Source organism: Cucurbita moschata, unplaced genomic scaffold, assembly GCF_002738365.1.
Source record: "Cucurbita moschata cultivar Rifu unplaced genomic scaffold, Cmos_1.0 Cmo_Scf00003, whole genome shotgun sequence".
NCBI classification, from domain to species: domain Eukaryota; kingdom Viridiplantae; phylum Streptophyta; class Magnoliopsida; order Cucurbitales; family Cucurbitaceae; genus Cucurbita; species Cucurbita moschata.
The window spans coordinates 5,047,986-5,070,879 of record NW_019268519.1 but is presented as its reverse complement, the minus strand read 5'-3'; the positions used below and the strand labels follow the sequence as shown (position 1 = coordinate 5,070,879).

Genomic DNA, 22,894 nt, shown 5'->3' with positions numbered 1-22,894 from the left:
GGGTTGTGAATTTTAATTAAAAGGTTTTACTTTTATTAAAAATAAAATTTTAAATAAATGACGTAAATAACAACCCAACCAAAAAAGAATTATCTGAGGTTGAATTCATTATTTAATAAATGTTGCTTGGATTAAAAAATTTATTAACTCGAACAATTGAATCGAGTGTAAAAGTATTTCGACCCATATTAGCCATTAGATAATTACACATTGCGTTATTTTGAAAATTAGCCACTAAAGTCATCAATAGTGAATGGCAAAGGTACCGTGGGTCTGCTTCACCTTGTCACACTCCTCGGCCAAATATGTCCTAGACAAGCTAAGATTTAGTCCAAATGATCAAATACCCATGTTGGCTAGAGTCGAGGCCAAAGTGACCCAACTACTTTCTAATGCCCATGTTGGCTAGGGTCGAGGTCAAAGTGACCCAAGTACTTTCGATCGAACGTGCCTTCAGCCTAGGTGGCCGTTTGAGCCTATATGTTTTAGTCTAATTATGTAACTCACATAAATAGAATATCATGACTTTATTATAAATAAATAAAAAAAATCCTTAAAATAATTGAGCTAAAATAATTATGTAACTCATGTGAGTGCTCACGTGTTCTAGGCCACTTCCTTTGACCCTTCTTTACCACTTTTCTTATTGTTGTAACCTTATACTTTTCAATTTCAATTCCCAAGAATGGTCCAAAAAGGCTCCATGCACGTCACGAACCTCGTCTCAAAAGAAATGAATTTCGTCGATACATTAGATCAATTCAAACTTATAGTTAAGGTAGAGTTTTATGTGTTATTGTAACACCCGAGTAAAAAAAGAGGTAAATAAATGAATCAAGTTCTCTCTGAGAATAGAATGACTAAGAAAGATTTAAAGAAATGAAAGTTAGTACCTATCTCAATAAGGTGTACCTTCTTTTTCGGTCGCTCAATTATAGGAACTCCATGGTTAAACGTGCTTTACTTGGACCAATTCTGTGTTGGGTATCCTTGAAATTTTCTGAGATGCATGTAAGCGAAGACTCGTGTTGGTCTATGGAGATAGTCTTTACTCTCGAAAGCGAAAAGTACGTAACGCGACCATGTCATAAGGAATACAAGGGAATGTCAAAGTCATCATGTACCAAATCCAGATTTCGAATCCTGATCCAAATGTTAGGTATAAGTCGTTTGAAAATCAAAAACCGTCCCTTTACTCTTCATTCTTAATTTTATCATCCGCTCCCGTTGAATTCAACTCATAAAGTTAAAGTAAACGAGAACCAAGAACCAAAGAACTAAAAACAAAACATTAAAGAAAGGAAAAAAAAAAACATTTGGATAATACGAGGATTGGTGTTGACTGGTCTTGAAAGGCAGGAGAATTTTCGAAGAAGTTGTGTGTGTTATTTCCACGAGTATTTGGCACCATCAGCTCACTTGTCCGTTCTTACTTGGCCGCCATACCAACCTTATCCCATCGACATATTCTCAAAAAATATGTCTGTTTATATGTTAAAAAGGTGTGTGGAATAGACTTTATGTCCAAATCATTGTCCTCCGATGTAGAATGATTATGTCATTCTATACAACGTTGGAAATTGTTAATGGATTAGGTTTGAATGGTAATATTTAATCAAATAATTGAATGGTCTGTCTCGATTTGATACGAACGCTTTGAATCTACTTCAATTATTTAATATAGATATGGTAGAATAATTCACCAACTTTCTCTACCCTCGAGTTGATTGTTGTGAGATCCCACATTGGTTCTCGTTGGGCTCGAAATGGGTGGATTGTGAGATCTCACATCAGTTAGAGAAAAGAACAAATCATTTTTTATAAGAGTGTGAAAACTTCTAACTAGTAGATGGGTTTTAAAATCCTTGAGGGGATTCCCAAAAAGGATAATATCTGCTAATGGTAGACTTGAGCTATAATAAATGGTATCATAGTCAGACATCGGGCAGTGTGTCAGTGAGGAAGTTAAGCCCCGAAGGAGGTGGACACCAGGCGGTGTGCTAGTGAGGAAGTTGAGCTCCGAAGGGGGTGGATACCATACGGTGTGTTAGCGAGGACATTGGCCCCAAAGGGGGTGGAATGTGAGATTCCACATCGATTGGAGAGAGGAACGAGTGCCAGCAAGGATGTTGAGCCTCAAAGGGGGGTGAATTGTGAGATCTTACATTGGTTGGAGAGGGAAACAAAACATTTTTTATAAGAGTGTGGAAACCTATCCGAAAACCTATCCCTAGCTGACCAAAGATGACAATATCCGCTAACAGTGGACTTAGGCTATTACAATTGTTATAGAACAAGTTGGTATCTAATTGCTCGTTAGATTATATTTGTTAACGTAAAGTTTATGTATCTTAGGTTTAATCATTTATGCTCGATTTTGTAAATTTAAACTTGTTTTCTCATTATTTCTTTTAAGATTATTCATAATCTCGACTCACTACATTTATAATCATTTTCAGTTGCATTACATGTAAGGAATTGCCTACAAAAAGAGAAAAATGAGTCCAAAATTATTCCGCTCAAACTTTCCAGTTGTTTCAATCGTTTCTTGATCGAAATCTATGTGGACTCAACCGAAAATTAAGAGATTAGGAAAATCGACGAATGCAATCCGACTAATATTTGTGCATTTAAATCAAGAAAATGACAAAGTTATGCACATCTAATGAAAATTGTGAATTTCAACTCAGAAATATGGTAAATTCATCCAATTTTCGTGAACACGATATTTAGTTGAAAATATTGTGAGAAAGATGAAAAATGTTTTAAATTTTACCGGGTCAACAAAAACAAAAGTCAGAAGTAACATGTATTTGATGAAAACGTGATAGGTAGATTAAACGCTGGTTTAAATAATTAATTTGGCACGTGAAAAGTTGGTGAAAAAAAAAAAAACAAAGAGCATTAAAGTAATTTCACCGTAATACGTGATAACCATTAGCTACACGTTCAAAAGAATTACCTTTTTTAAACAACGACCCATTTTCAGAAATGGAGTAAGAATATGATATATAGTGTTGTAACTTATCATCTCTAGCCCGTTCACGGACTATCTCAATTTTTTTCTTTTTTATTTTTAAATTCTTAATTGAGTGTTCATATGATTCGAGAACTCGACTAACCCAAACTACCCAACTAGATTGGGTTAGAATATTTTTATTTGGATTGAGTTAAATAAACACGGTTACGACCCAACCTAACCCAAATAATTATATATATATATATATATATAAAACATCCCAACCGAGAACATAAAGGGTTGGATCGTGAACTCTGTTCAAGCTGCTCAGGTCACTAATCCAACCAACTTAAAATACATAATTGGTCCAAAAAATTTCTCGGATACCCGTAATTCCTAATTTTCAAAAAATTGGTATAGAAGAGACAAAAGGGCCATAGAAAAATCACTTGAAAATCCTAAATTTGATTTCCTTTTTGAAAATTTAAAATGAAAATCTTTTAAAAAATTTCTTCCACTTGGCTTGACTAATTTATTTGCACGTGTAATATGTGATTTTTAAAATTTATTTCACTTTATTAATAAGCTCATTTTGACTTTAAACCTTTTTTATTTTTTAAAAATTTTATTTTAGTAATTTTTTAATTGTTTTATTTACCATGTATACATATTTTTCACTTTAAAGCATCAAAATTAAAGTCGAAAATTAATAAAATAAAGTTTTAAAAGAATAAATATCACAATTATTTTTATTAGAGCATCAAAATTAAAATAAAAAATTAATTAAATTAAAATTTAAAAAGAATAATATAAATATCACAAATTTTTTTATTGGGTTGGTGGGAAAATTTTTGTTTTGGTCCAATAATATTTTTCCACCAGAAAAGAAACGCTCTATGATCGAGAAAATAGACGAGAGATAATGAAATATAGATAAACGAGTAAATTTTATTTTAGTTTTTATTATTAATTGGGTAGCCTTTTTTGTTGTAGAATCAAAAAACGCTCTACGATCGGGTCACTTAACTCATATAAGATAAGCCCGAAAGTGATTTTTAAATTATTATTATATTTAAGATATTATTCAATATGATTAAAAATAGGCTTTAATCGTATGGAAAATAAAATAAAAATTATAAACTTATTAATATATTTTGATAAATGAATCCATTGGGTCACGTGACTTTAGGAAACTTCGCATCCAAATCCAACGACTCGGTCAACATCACGGCACGCCCTTTGGATTTGACTCTTCATTAAAAATAATAATGGATTCATTTATTAATAAAAAATAATAAAATATTTAAATTTAATTGGATAATTATTTTATTTTATTTTTTTCGCAGTGTTTCAAAAACACAATTAATGTTTAAAAATTTTCATTTAACATTATATTTAGCGTTAATACTTTTTACATTTATATAAAAAAAAATTAATTTTTTTTACCCTTAATATATGAATTGAGACCTCACAAAATAAATACATTATCAAACTAAATCTTAAAATAAAATAAAAATAATATAAATAGAAATTGATTAAGATATCTACTTTTTGCAAAATAAATAAATAAATTTAATTAATCATTCGCGTAAATAAAAAATAATGCATTTTAATCCAAATTTTAAATCCAAATTAATGGAATATAAAAATAAAATAGTTAGAAAAGTCCACAACTTGGTCCAATGAAATCGTTTTTTATTTATTTCATAATTTTTAATAAATAATAAAAGAGAGAAAAAAACGACATAAATTCCATTATCCCTTTCACTTTTTTGACTGATTCTCCACTCTTTCCGGCTTCAATTTTATTATTTTAAATATCTTTTTATAAAAAAATAATTAAAATTTAATTACCTCCTCTCTTAAAAATAAAATCAATTGTATTATTATTTAAATAAAATAAAATATTCCCATTCTAATTTTCACTCCTTTTATTTATTTATTTATAAATTAGACAGTAAACTAAAATCATATCTGAATTAATATAATAATATTAAAAAATATATATGTATATATATATTTAGACGAAAAATAATAGGAAAACAGAAAAAATGGCCAAAAATAGAAATTCCAAAAATAGAGATTTCAACTTTCAAAAATTAAAATTCAATTATCCAAAAAATAAATAAATAAATAAAAATCAAGAATCAAATTGCATGGAAACGACGCCGTATCTTCCTCCCTTTCCTCCCTCTCTCTCTCTCTCTAAAAGCCAAGAACGCCTCCGTTTCCCTTTCCACTTCCTCATAGGACTCTCTCTCTCTCTCTAAACCTGCGTTTGAATGCATGAGATTTTTTCTATATATATACATTAGATTTTTCCATTCTCACTGGTAGCTAAGTTTTCCAAGATTTTCCTGTTTCTCTCCTTGTTCTCCGATTCTCTGCAATTTTTTTTTCTTTTTTTTTTTTTTCTGTTCTTCAATCAATTTCCTGTTCACCATTATGAGGCTTGAAGTGGAAGAAAACGATGTCGACGACGTTCTTCTTCCTCCTTCCAACTTCTCCATGGTTGAGGATGGTATTTTCCGATCCGGTTTCCCTCGGCCGGCTAATTTCCCCTTCCTCAAGAACCTCAACCTCCGCTCCATCATGTTCGTATCACTAATCCTTTCATTCGGTTCTTCTTCGTTTTCTTGATTTTGCGATTCTCAGTTTTGTTGTTCTTATGCATATTCCTGTTTTTTTTTTTTTTTTTTTTTCTGTTTCTGGTTTGTTTTGCTATGTTGTCATTGCTATATGATGTTCTGGATTATTGTTTTCTTTTTTCCCCCATTTGGTTTGGTTGTGAGGTCGAATTTGTTTATAGGCGATTTTGTTGGTTAATTTAAGATTTGAGATGAATTTGAAGAGATTTGTGTTGAGTTTGTTGGTTTCTGATGAAGATTGCGGGATTGGTTTCTTTGAATAGGATGAGATGAATTTTTTGGCTCTTTGATTGAAACAAGAGATAGATTGTTGTGTTCTCTCTCGATTGAATCTGATTCCGATTTCCTTCTTGAATCAGCTATCTGTGTCCAGAACCCTATCCAGAGGAGAATTTGGAGTTTCTTAGAGCCAATAACATCAAGCTTTTTCAATTCAAAATCGAAGGAAAAAAGGTACTGTGTTGTTGTTCTACTAATGGCTTGATTGAGTTGCATATGAATTTGCTGGCTATAATCAGTAGTAATATCTTGGATTGCAGGAGCCTTTCGTTTCAATGCCCAAGGATGCTATTCTGGATGCCCTAAAAATCCTAATTGGTATTGTGGATTTTGGTTTCTGTTTATCTTCTTGTTCTTGTTTATCATGGTCTTTACAGAGTCTTAGAACATTTTTTTAATTTGTTTGTTATCATATCTTTTGTTTTCAGATGTTAGGAATCATCCCATTTTGATCCACTGCAAGCGTGGAAAGGTATTGTCCTGATCCTATCCATCCTATTTATTGATATTGAATTCTACCTATATCCTAAACTTGTAGATCGTTAGGTCGGGTTCGATAATGTCATGTTCTTGGCTATGTTTCTGAGGCTTAAGCATATAGAAACATTACTAACTATCAAATTTTAAAAACAAAGAACCAAGGTAAACTTGTGAATCGTAGAGTCCTGTTTGATAATGTCATGTTCTTGCCTATGTTTCTGAGGCTTAAGCATATAGAAACTTCTCTTAACTATCAAATTTTGAAAACAAAGAACCAGGTAAAATTGCGAATCATAAGGTCTTGTTTGATAACGGCATGTTCTTGGCCATGTTCTTGGGGCTTAAGCATATAGAAACTTCTCTAACTATTGAATTTTGAAAACAAAGAACTTGGTAAAATTGTGATCATAAGGTCCCATTTGATAACGACATGTTCTTGGTTGTGTTTCGGAGGCTTAAACATATTGAAACTTCACTAACTATCGAACTTTGAAAACAAAGAACATGATTTTGAACAACTCTGCATACATACTTCCATGAAATTAGAAAACCGATAACGAAAACATTACCAAACGAGCTTCAATGGGTAACCTTCTGGGTAGAGACAGTTTCATTGACACAGTCACATAGAAAGGAGGTTGTTTTCAAAATCTCATAAACCCTTTGTGTTATCCTCCCCATTGCAGCATCGAACAGGCTCGCTGGTCGGTTGCCTGAGAAAGTTTCAGAACTGGTGCTTGACATCAGTGTTCGAGGAGTACCAGCGATTTGCAGGCATGAAGTCAAGGACGACTGACCTACAATTCATCGAGACGTTCGACATCAGTTTGCTGAGGCAATGTGTTTACAGCATCATATACCAGTACCAAGGTTACAGCCAAAGCAAGAGGAGGCTGGTCTACCGAGAAGAAAATTTGCAGAAACCCCAACCAACATCAGTTTAGAGAGGAAAAAACATCAACCTTCTTCCTTATTGCACATAATATCAAGTTCTTGTCAAAACATAAAGTCTATATTTTTAGGGTCCACATTGATGCTCAGTTCATATATTTTTTTCTTTTTTCTTTTTTCTTTTTTCCCCCTTATTTTTTCATTAATATAATAGAAAAAAAGAAAAAGAAAAAAATAATAAATATGTGGGATAGTATATGCTGTTTTTTTATTTGTTGGTTTTTTTAATGTATAGTTCTGTATGGATTCTTATTATTTGTTGAGAATTTAGATATTGACTTATTATAATTACTTTGATGTGAATTTTTATTTATTTATTATTGTTTAATGTTGAATATTCTTAACATTTTTTTTTTTTTTTTTTTACAAAGGACTAATATAATTACTGTTGAAACAATATATATTAATATTAAAAATAGAGCACATAAAATATTATTGCGTTTTTACTGCTATGATATTTTATAATAATAATAATAAATGTATTTTAGATGTTAACAGTTGGCAACTCAAATTAATTAATTAATTGATATTTCGATGATAACAAACTTATTTTCAATTATTAATCATTCTCGATATTTTTGTCCATAGTGTAAGGTTGGAAATAACGATTTCAACGTCTTTAGTGTAAGGTTGGGAATATTGGGATCTCAACGTCTTTTTTTGTTCACTCAAATTAGAGATAAAACGAAAAAGTTCCAGTCAAAACAAATACTCAAATACCCTGATGATGTGGTGGCAAAATTGACATCATGGACCAATCAAATTCAAAACAAGACGTGATGACGTGATGATGTGGTGACAAAATTGATAGACCAGCGGCAAAATTGACATCATAAACCAATTGAAGTATGAGTAGAGTAACAAAGTAGAGTTTTCAATTACTATAAATTTATAAAAGTTTTCGGTTACTTTTAAATAGAAAAAAATTATAATGATTTCATTTATGTGATAATTTTTTGAATTACAAAATCATTTCAATTATAAAAATTTCATTTAAATTTATAAAACTTTTAATTATTTTTAAAATGTTACACACCCTTTTCATAACATTTTATTTATATTATTACATTTAAATATGTTATATATATATATAAATAAAACACGTGGTCTATAATTTATAATTTTTTAGATAAATTTAAAAATAAATAAATATTATTTTTCGTGGTCCATGTTTCGCTTCACGTTTTAGTGGTCTGTATCAATTCATATTTTTACAACTTGATCGCTATTTAAATTCATCACCTCTTCGTATTTTTCAGAACACACCACACAACATTTGTTTCCTCGATCTAAACTTTTTAAAAAAAGCCTCCGTTGTTTGTTGTTCTCTCCAAAACTTCCAATTCTATTTTTTTTTATCTTATTTCGGAGAGGGATGTCTATTACTTCAGAGTGTTGTGGTGTGTTTCTATAAGATTTCAAATAATTGTACTGGTTTGATCCTGAGCCGTGGAAAGGATTGATTTTGCTCTTGAACTCGTAAAAAGAGTGGTGTACCGGTTTGATCCTGAGCCGTGGAAAGGATTGAGTTTGCTCTTGCACTCGTAAAAGGAGTAGTGTAGCGGTTGGGCTCTGATCCGAGGAATGAGTCATAAAGTTTTATTCAAATTCTCAAGAGGCGCTTGGGGAGTGGAGTAGGTCGAGTTTAACCGAACCACTATAAAATTATTATATTTTCTAACCCTTTTCCTATTTAAGTTCTAAATTATTGTTAAGTTTTATGGTACGGTATCAAGTTTGATTGTTATTAAAAAAAAAAAAATTGAATAATTACATATGGTTGAAACCCTATTCACCAGGGTTGTCATATCGATCCAACAACTACTAGGATAGTAATGCACTCAACCTTTCTGGAATAACGTGATCTACAAAACAAGGAATATAGACGAGATTTTTGTCCATTCTTGTTTGAATTAGGTTAAGAGACCAAACCAAATTAAACCCTAGGATTCCACAAAATTGGGGTACATGGACCAATATCCTGTACTCTTGCTTGGTAGTCGGGTTTCTTATCTACTCTGTTTCATTAATATCTACGATTGAAATAACTTTTAGTTTTGACTGCTGAGTAAAACGCGCATCGGCTAAGAAGAGCATCTCATAATCCTTTTACATGTCCACTTTGTTCCGTTCTAGTCTTTTTAATGTATTCACTTACAATAAAAAAAAACATAAATGCAATTTATTATTATTATTTAATCAAACATTAGTAATATGGTCCAATCACGAAGGTAGTATTTTATCACGGTGCTATACTCTAAATTTTTTTTGGATTCCTTTGTTACCGGGCTCAACCCCAAGGATATAATGTCTCAAAATAAGGAGGCTAATGTGAGATCCCACGAGGGGAACGAAACATTTCTTATAATACTGTGGAAACCTCCCCCTAACAAACGTATTTTAAAACTGTGAGATTGACGGTGATATGTAATAGGCCAAAGTAGACAATATCTACTAGGGATAGATTAGATTGTTCTCTTTTTCATTCCGTTCCTTCAAGCTTCGAGAAAAACCTAATTATTTTTTGTTAATCGTCCCTTAAGGTGGAAAGAATGAAAGAATAGTCTAAGACTCCTTCTCTACTTTATCTGTTGGAATTCGTATGTATGTTATTTGATTATCTCGAGTCTATATTGTTAAGCTGTTTATTAGTATGATGTTTGCTCAACACACTTAACATAGGAAGGGTTAGAAGATTTCGCTCGGGTTCTAAACTCTCGATTTTAATTATTTTGTTCGATAGATCTGTAATTTAAATATATATAATAACATATTTTGACACAAAAATAAAATATAAAAAGTATGTTCAAATTGATCAAAAAGAAAAAAATTGATAAGTTTTATTTTAAATTATGATTTCATATTAACTAAAATATTGGAAAATAAATTTGAGCGATGATGACACTAATTTTTGGAAAAAAGAAGAAATATTTTTTGATAAATGATAAATAATATAGATATATTAAAGCCAGCCGCTAGATTATTTTTAAACCTAAAACAAAGTGGTCATGTACCACATCGAGAATTGTCACCTAAGATTAATAGTATTTAAAGGTAGAGAGGAAGCTGGAGGGGCACGACCTTACTTGAACAGGATCTGTTCTATAGGTTGTACAACTGCCTCCCTGAGTTTCTAAGGAGGCAAGAACCGAAGTCTGGTGGATGAACCACTGTCCTGCGGCTAGAGCGTGATTAATGGCTAATGGGCTTCGGTCCTGCGGCTGTAGAGGATCGTTCTTGGCCGACTCAGTTCGACTGGGATGGTCGCATGGCGGTCTGACAGACTTAACTTTTTTTCTTTCTTTTTTTTTTTGGCTTTCATGGCGTTGTGAGTTTGTTGGATGGGGTTTGGATTTCTGCTACTATAGTGTGAGAAGATTAGAAAGACGAGAAAGATGAGAGCTTTTTCCTCTGTTTTTTTGGTGAGCTTTGGTTTATGCTCGTAAGGTGTTCGATGAAATGTCTCTTAAGGAGTCTTGAAGTTTTTTTATTTGGGTGTTATTTTTCTGAATGTGTGTTGGCATTGATAGAATATACCCAAAAGATGGGAGGTTTGGAAGTAGATTCAACCATGCTTCTTCTCTGCTGTGTTGTTTGTTTCTGTTGTATTGTACTCTGGTCAGAGATTTGGGGTGGCCTATCATATCATTTGGTGTGAGTGTGTGGCTCCTTATTGTTAATTCGAGTATAATTTAATAGATAATGACACAATTTATCATCTTAAAGGTCGATACTTCAAGTCCTCATCGACATTGGTATTCACCAGTGAAGATCTGAACCAATCTGGTGGCGCATATCCTCTAGTCCCTCTAATGCCAGTTTCAATGCACAATGAATTGGTACGTAGTTGATAAACTCTTTTTGCTGCCGTTCCGTGTCATGTGCATGTCTTTGGTCTTTCATTTTGATGTTCCTGCTCGTGTCTGGAGAGAGAATGGGCACGATTCCCACTCTCCCCATTCTACCGTCCAAAACATACCGGTCGTTCGAAGTTCTTGGATTCGTTTGGATAGGAAAAGACCCAATTGACTGGATTTGTGGAATCCAATTAGATCTGATCCTAGCTTCGAGTTCAAATGCTGTCCCGTAACCAAGCGAAAAGGAAGAGGCTGCTCACCTCCTGCCTAAGAGGCTAAGATTACTTGCATATTGGAATGTATGATGTTCTATTTGAGTTCTGGATTTAGAGGGTTATTAAAGAGGAAACAAGCATGTGGCTATTTCCATCATCGCAGTATCCAAGCACACGAACTAGACGACTCAGGTCTTCAGTTCAATCACCCCTTCTTAACGGGTGAGTGAGCCCGCTAGGTGGACTCATACTCACACGTGTGGGTCATATATAGAGAAGTACTACACATACAATTTTACCCAAATAGAAAAACGGCCTAAAATCATGATATGTCATGATAAAAAGATAGGTCCCATATTGTATGTGCTTGCATTCCCTTACCTCAATAAAGGAGTCACTTAAAGTCACGTACTACTCTTAGATTTCAGGTAAAGGCAAGATACTCCTATACGGATGACAGCGATATCACATTACAAACCATGGAATCGATATTAGGGTATCTGCATTCTTGTTTTGCTTATCAGTCTTAGGTTAGTAACATGTAAGTCCATGACATCGTTTATGAACTATTTAAAATAAAGGTTGCCATATAAAAAGATCACATCATGCATACGGTAACGACTTAAATAGTAGAAAAAAATAGGGTCGTTACAAACCCCATGAAATATTTACCCTCTCGTAAATTCTCTAATTAAGAAGATTAATATTTTACGAGACGTTTGTGTTTATTAACATGTTTTATTTTAATTCTAAATAAAATCAAATTTAGATCAAATATTCCAAAATAATAATAATAATAATGTTTAAATTAAACATGAATGAAAAATGTATACACAAGCCAAAAAATATAATAAGTAAATAAATAAATAAATAAAAAGAGAAAAATACAAAATTAGCCTCTATAAATAAAGCAAGCGCCATGGTTGGATTCACCGTAGCTAGGGTTTCTCTCCACCCAATCCTGTTTTTGTCAAAAATCCCCCCCCTCCCAATTCGGAACGTGTGTTCTCTCTCGATCATAAACAAAATTCTTTAAGAACGATCGATTTCATTTGATTTTCCCAGAAAGAAAGCACAGCAACAATCAATCAACCATGACGGGGAAGGCTAAGCCGAAGAAGCACACCGCGAAAGAGATCGCCGCGAAGATCGACGCAGCCACCACCAATAGAGGTGGCGGAAAGGCCGGTCTCGCTGACCGGTCCGGCCAAGTTAAGGGCGGCCATGCCAAGTTCGAGTGTCCACACTGCAAGATTACGGCGCCTGATGTAAAGACTATGCAGATTCATCACGAGTCGAAGCACCCCAAAATCCCTTTTGAGGAGGACAAGGTTACGAATCTCCACGTTGATCGTGCTGCCGAGGCGTCTAAGGTCAAACCGGGTGTGAGAGGTAGCTTAAAGAAGTGATGAAATCCGAATTTCTGGGTGATCAAGGATGATGATAATGGTGGGTGGGCTCAATTCTATGGTATTGGGTGTTTCTGTTTTTGTTTTTTCCCTTTTTCTTTATTATCTTGTTCTCTCTATGTTTTGTCTCTGGTGCTGATGGGAAGTGGAACTGTAAGGTGTTTGAGTAAAACATATGAGCTTCTTGCAATTATGCATATTACATAAAAGAAGACATGATCATGGTTGTTCTGTTAACGATGGAGGTGCTCCTATTCTTATTGCTCTGCTATCATGCTTGATTTAAGTGAATTTTTGAGTGGCCCGGTGAGAAATAAACTTTAGAATTTTGTTTTTGGGTTGTTGTGGGCTTAAGATGTTCATTACTAAAGAATATATTCTGTGATATCTGTTATTGTTTTGATATTTAGGAAGTAGATTACTGGGAACTGATTAATGGTTGACCCAACTATGAAGGGACGAAATCATGAATCCAAATGTGGTCTCCATGGCTTCCCTGATGTAAGTTAAATGTTTTAACATTCTATCATCTTTGTATGGTAGTTTGAATTGTGTTAGCTGTTGAGAAAGCTGGGCCGTTTGGCATTAGTAAGATAGCTGAAGTTGTGAATCAGATGAATGACCGAGTTTCGTTGTTGTCAATTATCATGGTTTTTTTTCAACAAGTTTGTGCCTTGTTTCTTTGTCCCATGTCATGAGTGCCTTTGAGTTTCTATCATCTACCGAACTTTATATAATTGAGATGCTTAATAGCAATATATCAATATTTTTGTATACATTTACGTATTTGTGTTTTTGAGACCCCATGTTGGTTGGAGAGGGAAACGAAGCATTCCTCATAAGGGTGTGGAAACCTCTCACTATCATACATGTTTTTAACTTTTGAGGGGAATCCTGAAAGGGAAAGCTCAAGGAGAACAATATTTGTTAGCGGTGGCTTGGGCGTTACAAATGTTATTAGAGCTAGACACCAAGTGGTGTCAGCAAGGACGCTGGGCTTCCTAGGGGGTAGATTGTGAGATCCCACGTCGATTGGAGGGGGGACGAAGATTCCTTATAAGGGTGTGGAAACCTCTTCCTAACCGACATGTTTTAAAACCTTGAGGGAAGCCCAAAAAAAAAAAGACCAAAGAAGAGAATATATGCTATAGCAGTACACTATTCTATTCTTGTCAGTCGCCCATCTTACCTTTTGTTCACCTTGTACTTGGTCTCCAAGTAGCATCTGCACCACAATTCTCTGCTGGTAGAAGCATTGGTCTTTTAGTGGCTAATCTCAATCATCCTGTTATCAAGCTTCGTGTAATTCTTTTGGATTGGAGTTTGATTCCTTATATAGTGTTTGGACTTTTGTTTTTGTGGACTACATTCTATATTTCTGAATGGAAGCTTAGAGTTTTTTTATAGGAGAAACAATCCTCTTGGTATAAAGCAAATAGCATATTCTAATGGTAGAGCTTTATTATCAGGTTAGGTTTTTAAGATTGATTCTGCTCATCTATTTGGGAGAAACCCTTCCAGTTTTCTCAAACTTGGGTGTATGTCCTGGCATGTTGCTTTTGCTGTTTGGTTTTATGTTCTTGGCGTGTGTATGTGTATGTAGACTTTTTAGGTTATTTAATATTTTTCGTTCTCGGTCTTTACGGCCTGAACTACTCATGACTCTTGCTCGTTGTTGCCTTAACTCGTGTCTGTTCCTTGTATTTTCGAGATCAACCGAGCAAATGTTTATTTATTTATTATTATTTTAGTGTTGTTTGCTTTTCATAAATTTAGATAATTAGAATCTTCATATGACTAGAGTTATTGATACTCATTCATATGGTGCCTGTCATTTTAGTTAATCGCATTTGTTTTGAAGGAATAATTTATATGTTCGTGGGCATCTAACTAGTGATGTTCGACTCCTTGGAATTAGAAGATATCTTATATTCTTGCCAAATAATAATAATTTAACAAAATAAAAAAATAATTTGTTTTCGTTGTTTAAATAGTCTCCCACATTTGTGTCGAGGTTAGACTGCCATCAATTGAAACCAACTTGAATTGAGAGAGTTACTTTAATGAATGTTTTGTGACATAACCTACGATGGGCGAAACTGGATCGTATTTACACATTCTCCCCAACTATTTTCAACTTTTACATACATTCTTGCTCGTTCTCTTGATTTTTGATCGTTTCAATGTCAGTTATTACAATACTTTGAAATTGATCTTCACACATGCTTTGCATCACAAAAATTATTTCAATAATGGTTTCAAAAAGTACGGGTAAATTTTTTTTCTTCACACATGCTTTGCATCACAATAATTATTTCAATAATGGTTTCCAAAAAGTACGGGTAAATTTTTTTTATTAAAACAATTAAAAATGAAACAAACACACACAATTTGGGAAGAGCGCTATGATTTTACAATAGTAAGTCAATCTCATGTATTTCTCTTTGTTAATACATTTCATTCTTGGCCATTCTTTTAAGATTAGTAGTGTGAACCTCTATTAGAGGCATTTTCACCCCAATGAAATTCAAAGCTTCGATCTAACAATTGTTTTGGATACGTGAGGATCATGGTGCCACTCAACTACTACTAAATTTTTGTCCGAACTCAACTACTACTGACCACTTTATAAGGCCAAGCGTGATCTAACCATATCTCCCGAACCAATGATCAAAACATAAAAATGGGTCAACTTTATTTTAATGACATTATATCTATAAACGTCCCATTTATAGTCATATCCACAAAACAAAAGGCTTTTATTGACACGCTATCTAAATTAAAGAACGTATCACGTATAAGAGTTCATAACACATTTAAATGAATATCATGAATATCAAAATCACGTATAATCATCTCATAACATATTTATTATTTTCCTATAACGAAGTTACAACGAACGAACAAATATATGACGATCCGATCTTTTATTACATTTTTTCATCCCACAACTTACATACATTAAGCCTCTGATTCATCTAGAACACTGGAAATGAAGAACTCAGGCCTTGCTTCTTCACCTGCAACAGTTAAGATCAAGAAACTCAATAATGTTCTTCAGTTCATGAATCTAACCTGAGGTGGTAGCCACCAATATCGACCAAATTAGCCACCAGAGAACTGACTTCACGACCTCCCACAGACCATTCTTCTTCATAACCTTAATGGTCTATTCCCAAATAGCCATCTTTTAGCTGAAATAATCCACAAATTGATCAGAAAAACAAGCTTTTATATGGATTTCTGAGCTTTAACAACGAAAAAGCTATGGAAATTTCCCCATAACTTGCTGATAAACAGAGGAAACAGAGGAAGAAGAAGATCCACTTGAAGTATCAGTCATTGCCTGAAAAGAAGCATAGATATTATCCTCCTCATGCTCCTGTTTTGGCGTGAGGAATCTCTCAGCCAAGAACACCTGAAAAGCCGACAGATTTTGGCTCAATGGCAATGAAATGGGGAAGTCCAAAGCAGGGAAGGCCGTCTGCAATGGAGGGAACTTCAGCTGACAAAATGGCGGCGCTGTTCCAAACGACCGCTGATACTCATGGCTGCTGAATTCAGGTGTCGGATAAAACCGTGTGGAAAGATCTTGGATTTGTGTTTCTGACTTTCTTGTCGGCGCCGCCGCCGCCTGAGTAGCAGCAGCAGCAGAGGAGGCTTGCGCGGTGCTGCTGCTGCTACTGCTGCTGCTGCTGCTGTTCCTCGCTGCTGGCACTAAATGATTGTGCTTTCCTTCGTACGTTGTTATTACACATTTCAAATCATGCGATGCTCTCTCGACATGTTTTCTTACTGAACACCCTGCACTCGTGCACTTGTAATAGCTCCTGAAGAACAAACCCATTTCATAAAATGCAATAGAAACGATTTCTAGCTTGGATTTGAATGTTTTTTTACCTTGGATTTGGGTTTCCTTTCACAACTTTTTGGCCATATTTCCTCCATCGATACCCATCTTCAAGTATGTCGAACTCTGTTTCGATTTGAACTACTACTCTCTGTTCACGAACAGAGCGCGAACCCAAGCTTGTCTCCATGGAAATCCCCTCTTTCCGTCTGAAACAATGATTAAACCTTGTAATTAATGAACAAAAACACGTTTTTAACAAACCCCATGATGTTTTTTTTGTTGTTTTTTACCTTCTTTTCAGCTCAGGCTCTGCATCATCAGCTGAAATACTCCCCTGATTTGTGAGTTCATCATCATCGTTTCCACCGCCGCCGCTTCCTCCGCCGCCGCCGCCGTCGTCATCATCATGGCTAGCAAGAGTGGAGGAAAGCTCGGGAGTTTCAATGGATTCAAACCCACCAACAGTTTTCCCATACAATGGCTCAGAAAGCTCTGTCACAGCTGAAACAGAGGATGTTCTTTCTAGCCCATCAACGCTCCAATCCTTCACCCCATAGTGACTGTTCCGCCATGGCAGTGCACCTTCAAGTTTGGCGCGGCTTCCACCGCCTTCGCCGGTGTCCGGAGCATCATCTGGAGCAAGCACTGATCCAAGCACAGCCCGGCGAGTGGGGTCCGGCTTAGAATGATTATGAGCGCCGGTATATATAATCTCTGTGATCTGACCGTCAAGCGATCGCTCCACCTTCTTCTTTACTATACAATTTGGATGCGTGCATTTGTAATAGCTTCTTGGATATTCGCTGCCCTTCACCTGTTTCTGGCCGTACTTTCTCCAGTTGTATCCATCTTCTGATGTTTTTAGCATTCCGACAGGAACATAAGACCCTTTGTGTTCTGTTTCTAACGGCGGCGGTGGCGGCGCCGCCGGCTGCTCAATGTCTTGATTATGAGTTACAGAGGAAAGACAGGTTTCCACATTGTTCTTATCAGTAGAGGATGAACCCAGTTCATATTGTTCTGATACAGAGCAACCCTCTTTGGGAAATTCAGCTAGTAATTCATAATCCATCAGTGTTTTCTCTGATTCGACCCCCTGATAATGATCCGTTTCGCCTTCCTAAACGAGTAAAAGTTCGAATCATGAATCATTCTGGTTAGTTACTCGAGTATTTTTAATACTCAATATTTCTAAAAAAAAAAAAATCAGACAAGGACGAGAACAAGAGCATCTTAGACGGTTGACCTTGCATGAGATAAACCCGAGTTTGATTTTGAGATAGATTTAAAGGTTTTTAATCATGGGTAAGTCGTGTTTTAAGAGCAAAGTCGTTACTATACGAGCTTTTATAATTCTATTTGAAAAGTTGGTACGTTAATCTGGGTCAAACTATATCATAGAGTCAATATCTTTCTCCTAAACAACCAAAAGTTCGAATCATAAATCATTATCATTATTGTTAGTTACTCGAGTATTTTTAATACTCAATATTTCTAAGAAAAAAACCAGACAAAGACGAGGAAAAGGACATCTTATACGATGAGTTAAACCTAGGACGTTCGTGTTTTAAGAGTTAGTTAGAGTCATTACAATAGATTCCTATTCAGGGAGTCCCTACTTAAGAATTTATTATATATATAAAAAAATAATAATAAATAAATTAAATTAAAAAAAAATAGTTTGGAATTAATAATTCCTTCCACCAAACTTAATAAAATAAAATTACTATAATAAATAACATAAATATGTATCCTAATCACATATATAATATTTTATTTTGAAACTAATCAAATATTTTTTTAGATAAATATTTCAAAAAAAAAAAAATCTATATATAACGAAAAATCATGACTATATAATCTATAAACCGAGTTTTAAAGGGTTGAAGGCCTTGAAAAGGTTTTGGCTCGTATAAGATTTTATGTTTCGCTTTAATTTTTTTAATATTATTATTCATTGAAATACTCAAACTCGGGATTTGAATTAGAATTCAATGTCTAATGATCCTAACAATCATTAGCATCCCGATCATGTTATTTAGTTGTCTTGGTTGTCCGCACAAAATTTTTTCGAGATCATCCAACATAGAATTGTTCTAAAACAGCAACCGAAGAAGAAACTACACTCTGTTAGTATAACTATCGTTTTTAAGGCAATCTTTACCCTATTTGTATATCTTCGAGATGTTTCTCATTTAGATATGGTCTTATTTCATTCATGCATTATTCTTGTACTACTCGAGTGTCATATCTTACTCGAGAAGCAATGCCTTCTCGTTCACATATTCGAAAAAATTATAGCGTTAATCAATTACCTGATTTTCAAGCCGGAGCTCCCCACGAGGCGTGAACCTGTAGTACGAATCCTCACTGCCATAGCTACTCCCATCTTCAAGCATGATAGGATTCAGCAACGAATTCTCATCCTTTATGGAATGTATCGGAAACGTCCCCGTTGTTGGAGATGGAATATCCTGACATGACATAACATCCGATCCAATCCAATCAAATCTATTAGTTTAGAAACCAACCGAATCCATTTCTTCGAAACCTTTTATCATTTACATTAGCTCTTATTAACCCTAGCTAGTTCGAAGAATTCATCCTCCAAACATCATCCTAATCTAGAACGAGATCAAATACCTCTACGGTTAAGATTTCCACGTAAAACTAAAACAACCCAACAAGAGATCCATACGATTTCAATAACAAAATATTCTCGATTAGCTCGTTCGTTCACCAGATCTGATCATTCCTCAAGATCAGACGTTCAAATCACAAGAAAACAAGAAGAAAGAAGAAATCTCACATGGGTATTGAGCAACATAATCGGCGAATCAAGCAACACGGTCGGGCTAAACCCGGAAGGAATTGTGAGGAAAGGAGATCGAACCATCGACGAACCCAATGGGCACCGAGCCATAGCGATATTGAACCCATTTCTCCCTCTCTTGGAAGCTCGTCTATCAGCCAAGCTGCCACCATTGACATCCACATGAACATCATCATCACCAAATTTAGAGGCTCTGTGCTCGCCATAGACCTCCATGAACTGCATTCATTTCATGACACAGTAAAAACGGTAATTTAACATAATTTTACAGCTTCAGTCGCAGTAAAAATCATACCTTTCAACTGGAAGATGAACAAATTTCAATAACATTCAAAGAAAATAAAACAGTAAAAAAAGTAAAAAAGTAAAAAAGTAAAAAAGTAAAAAAAATTGGTTCAAAATGGAAAAAGAAAAAACCAAATAAATAAATTTGAAAGGAAGATAGAAATAAGCGTAAATTCTGTTAGGTGTAATTTCTTTTCTTAAAATAGATTCATAAGATCTTCTTCTTCTCTTCTTTTTTCTTCTTTTTTTCTTTACGAACTTTATTATATTATCGATTCAAATCTTAACGCTTATGTTTGACCAAAAGATCAGAAATTCAGATGGGTCGGAGTCATCTTCGGTACCATTCATGAGTGTTCGTGTAAAATATTAATACCCATATTTGATATCCTGTTGTTATTGTCGACATGGGTATAGCTCATCGACTAAGAGTTTAAACGTGCACTTTGTTATTTTTTAAATTTGGAGGACTAAAATGGAAATTTTGAAAATGTATTGACTCGGGATGAAATATAATTGAAAATTAAAATGTAATAATTTTTTTAAAAAAATATATATTTAAGCAATGAGATCCTAGAAATAATGAAGAAAGAGAAATTTTAAAAATAGAAAATAAAAAATTTAAATTTAACGTTTGAAACAATATTTGGTATCCACACAATAATAATTATAATATTATTATTAAAATTTGAATTTTGTTAAATTAAAATCCACAAACTTTACAACACAAACCTTAAAATAAACAATATCCAAAACAACAAACTATTTTTTTTCCGAATCTCTTGTCATTGTGTAACCATCTCTTTCTCTCTCTCTCTCTAAATAACAACATTTTTCTAACATGTTAGTAATATTTTATTAATAGTTTTGTTATATTTTGTTGGGGTCGGGACCTAGCGAAGACTAGCCGTTGACAAAAATCTATATTTAAATGGAGAATAAATGTTCTCTCGTCCTCCTCAGTCCACATATATAGAGAGAGCTGTTATTATCATTATAATTTAATTAATTTTGTGCGGAAATAAGCGTTTAAACTTCGTTTTAAAACACTGGCGTGTTCGAGAAGGGTGTCTTGCCTTTACCTGAAATAAAAGTAGCATGTGGCTTGAGTATTTTAAAAAGTATTCGCAAGTGCATACAATCATATTAGTCTATGTTTCCTTAGGCGACTATTCTAAACGGATTAATTGGATGTGGATTCACTGTTCTACCCACGGTCCACATAGGTGAGCATTCTTTGGGAGCTGTTAATGCCGAACACTTGTTAGGTATAGCAACCGTTGCAGCATTATAATAAACATAACTATTGTTTTCAGGCCTAGTAGTGTACGCGTCCGTACCATCATAGAAGATCGATATTTCCTGATGCATGAACACACAATAATGCATGAAATCCCTACATGTAAAACAACCTCCTTCCGAAGGCATGTATTGGGGTCGACTCTCGTATCATTCGTATCATACATGAATTTATGTCATGTCATGCGTATCATATCATATCGTGTCCGTATCATATTATAAAACACGTCACAACTTGTTTTATATCATCAAACATGTTACACCATAGCATATATGGTACCTTCAACACGTCACATCATAACACGTATCGTAGCATTAAGATAACATATCATCGACAGTTATATCATTTCATAAACATATCTCACATATCATACCATATATACCATTTCATAAATATCGTGCAGAATCAGTGAATACGTATCATCGTACAAAACATCAACTTCTAACCATACTGTAGTATGATCACTTACCTCGTTAGCTTACTTCTAGCCGATTTAGCTATTGATATGACGTGATTTCCTATAACCCGTCGTCTATATCTTAACAAAATCTCTTTCCAATGGTGTTAACCAATTGTGTCCATTACAAAATTACAAAACCATAAGCTACTCCTCCCAACCTTCTAGAACCATCGACTCCGAGTCCCCGACATCTTCCTCGAAAATAGAACCAATATACTCTCTACTACAACTTATGCTCGACGCAGACGTCGACCCAACATCTTCGTCATACCCGAACAATGCAGCCTTCCTCTTCCTCCTCATCTCTTGCCATTTCCTCAACAACTCCACCGTTACCTCCGCCATCTCATCGAACGACTTCTCCACTTCCTTGCTAATCGAAGCTTCCCGATTGAAATCAAAACGAGCCAGCGTCACTGCACGAAACACAATCGGCCTCCAAAAGTACACGAAGATCGCTAGAAACGTTAGGTACAAATAGAAAGATGACCATAGAAAGCAAGTCCATCGCCATCGATGGACCAACTCTTTCGTCCAAGGTAGTTTCGAGTTTATTAGAATATGAGCTTCGTAGAGCTCGGGGAGGGCCGAGGTTCCGACGCGAGGGGTGATAGTAACTTGAATGGCTCCACTTCGTTGGTAGCTTTGTTCTTTGTACTTTAGAACAGGGAAGGTTAGCTTTTGAGATTCGGTTGAGAGTCCTAAGAGTAGAGGGAGACTCGAGAGAAAAGTTCGTGTGAACCGAACCGGCGTGCTTCTGAACCGGAGCATGCAGGGTTGGCTTGAACCGGCTATTATGTTCCCATTTGTTGATATTAACTCTGCACTCAACTGATGAGTAAAAAGTATTTATATCCCCAAATATAATTTTAATTTTAAGTAAAACAACTAATAAAATGTTTTATTTTCTAAACTTTAAAAGATTAAAAAAAAACCATTAAAATTTCATTAATTTTCTTTTAAACTTCAAAAATAAATAAATTTTCAATAACACCCTAATTTAAAAAAAATATATATTTTTTAAAAATAACTTTTTTTTATAAAATTTATATGAAAAAAGAAGGTATTAACGATATTTTAAAATTTTTGTCAATATTTTTATTTTTTTTTTTATTAAAATAGTAATAAAAAGGTATTTTTGAAATATTATTAAAATATTTTTTTAAAATGTTAGAAGATATTAATGAAATTTTTTAGAATTAAAGGGTATTTTTTAAAACAGTTTCCATCTCAAATTAAACTAACAATAAAATTAAAAAAAAAAAAGTTAAAGAGTTATTTATTTATTTATTTTAAATTTAAGAGTATTATTGAAATATTAAAAAAAAAAAAAAAAAAAAAAAAAAAAAAAAAAAAAAAAAAAAA

At 34.1% G+C, this 22,894-nt stretch overlaps 4 protein-coding genes and 1 non-coding gene across 5 annotated transcripts in view; 3 read left to right on the top strand and 2 right to left on the bottom strand.

Annotated features, from left to right (window-relative positions):
- The first annotated feature begins 5,184 nt into the window (after positions 1-5,184).
- Positions 5,185-7,411, top strand: LOC111441090 (probable tyrosine-protein phosphatase At1g05000). Its single transcript, XM_023078012.1, has 5 exons — positions 5,185-5,553; positions 5,967-6,060; positions 6,147-6,204; positions 6,315-6,358; positions 7,053-7,411. The coding sequence occupies exons 1-5, from the start codon at positions 5,405-5,407 to the stop codon at positions 7,308-7,310; spliced, it is 603 nt and encodes a 200-aa protein (XP_022933780.1). The 5' UTR covers positions 5,185-5,404; the 3' UTR covers positions 7,311-7,411.
- A 2,982-nt stretch (positions 7,412-10,393) lies between these two features.
- On the top strand, positions 10,394-10,603 carry LOC111441294. The gene has a single exon (XR_002710137.1). It is a non-coding gene; the product is annotated as a Plant small nucleolar RNA U3 (small nucleolar RNA).
- A 1,699-nt stretch (positions 10,604-12,302) lies between these two features.
- On the top strand, positions 12,303-13,060 carry LOC111441095. The gene has a single exon (XM_023078016.1). It carries the CDS (start codon positions 12,484-12,486, stop codon positions 12,796-12,798), a length of 315 nt encoding a protein of 104 aa, XP_022933784.1. The 5' UTR covers positions 12,303-12,483; the 3' UTR covers positions 12,799-13,060.
- Positions 13,061-16,047: 2,987 nt separating this feature from the next.
- Positions 16,048-19,700, bottom strand: LOC111434299 (probable WRKY transcription factor 2). The gene is made up of 5 exons (XM_023071722.1): positions 19,461-19,700; positions 18,967-19,125; positions 16,942-17,771; positions 16,699-16,857; positions 16,048-16,628 (listed from the first exon to the last, which is right to left on the bottom strand). The coding sequence occupies exons 1-5, from the start codon at positions 19,698-19,700 to the stop codon at positions 16,064-16,066; spliced, it is 1,953 nt and encodes a 650-aa protein (XP_022927490.1). The 3' UTR covers positions 16,048-16,063.
- Positions 19,701-21,530: 1,830 nt separating this feature from the next.
- The window catches only part of LOC111441088 (seipin-1), a 2,766-nt gene continuing 1,402 nt past the window's right edge, over positions 21,531-22,894 (bottom strand). Inside the window, exon 2 of the mRNA XM_023078007.1 lies at positions 21,531-22,360. Within this exon, the coding sequence (XP_022933775.1) occupies positions 21,674-22,360 (687 nt within the window). The 3' untranslated portion in view covers positions 21,531-21,673. The remainder of the gene's footprint in view (positions 22,361-22,894) is intronic.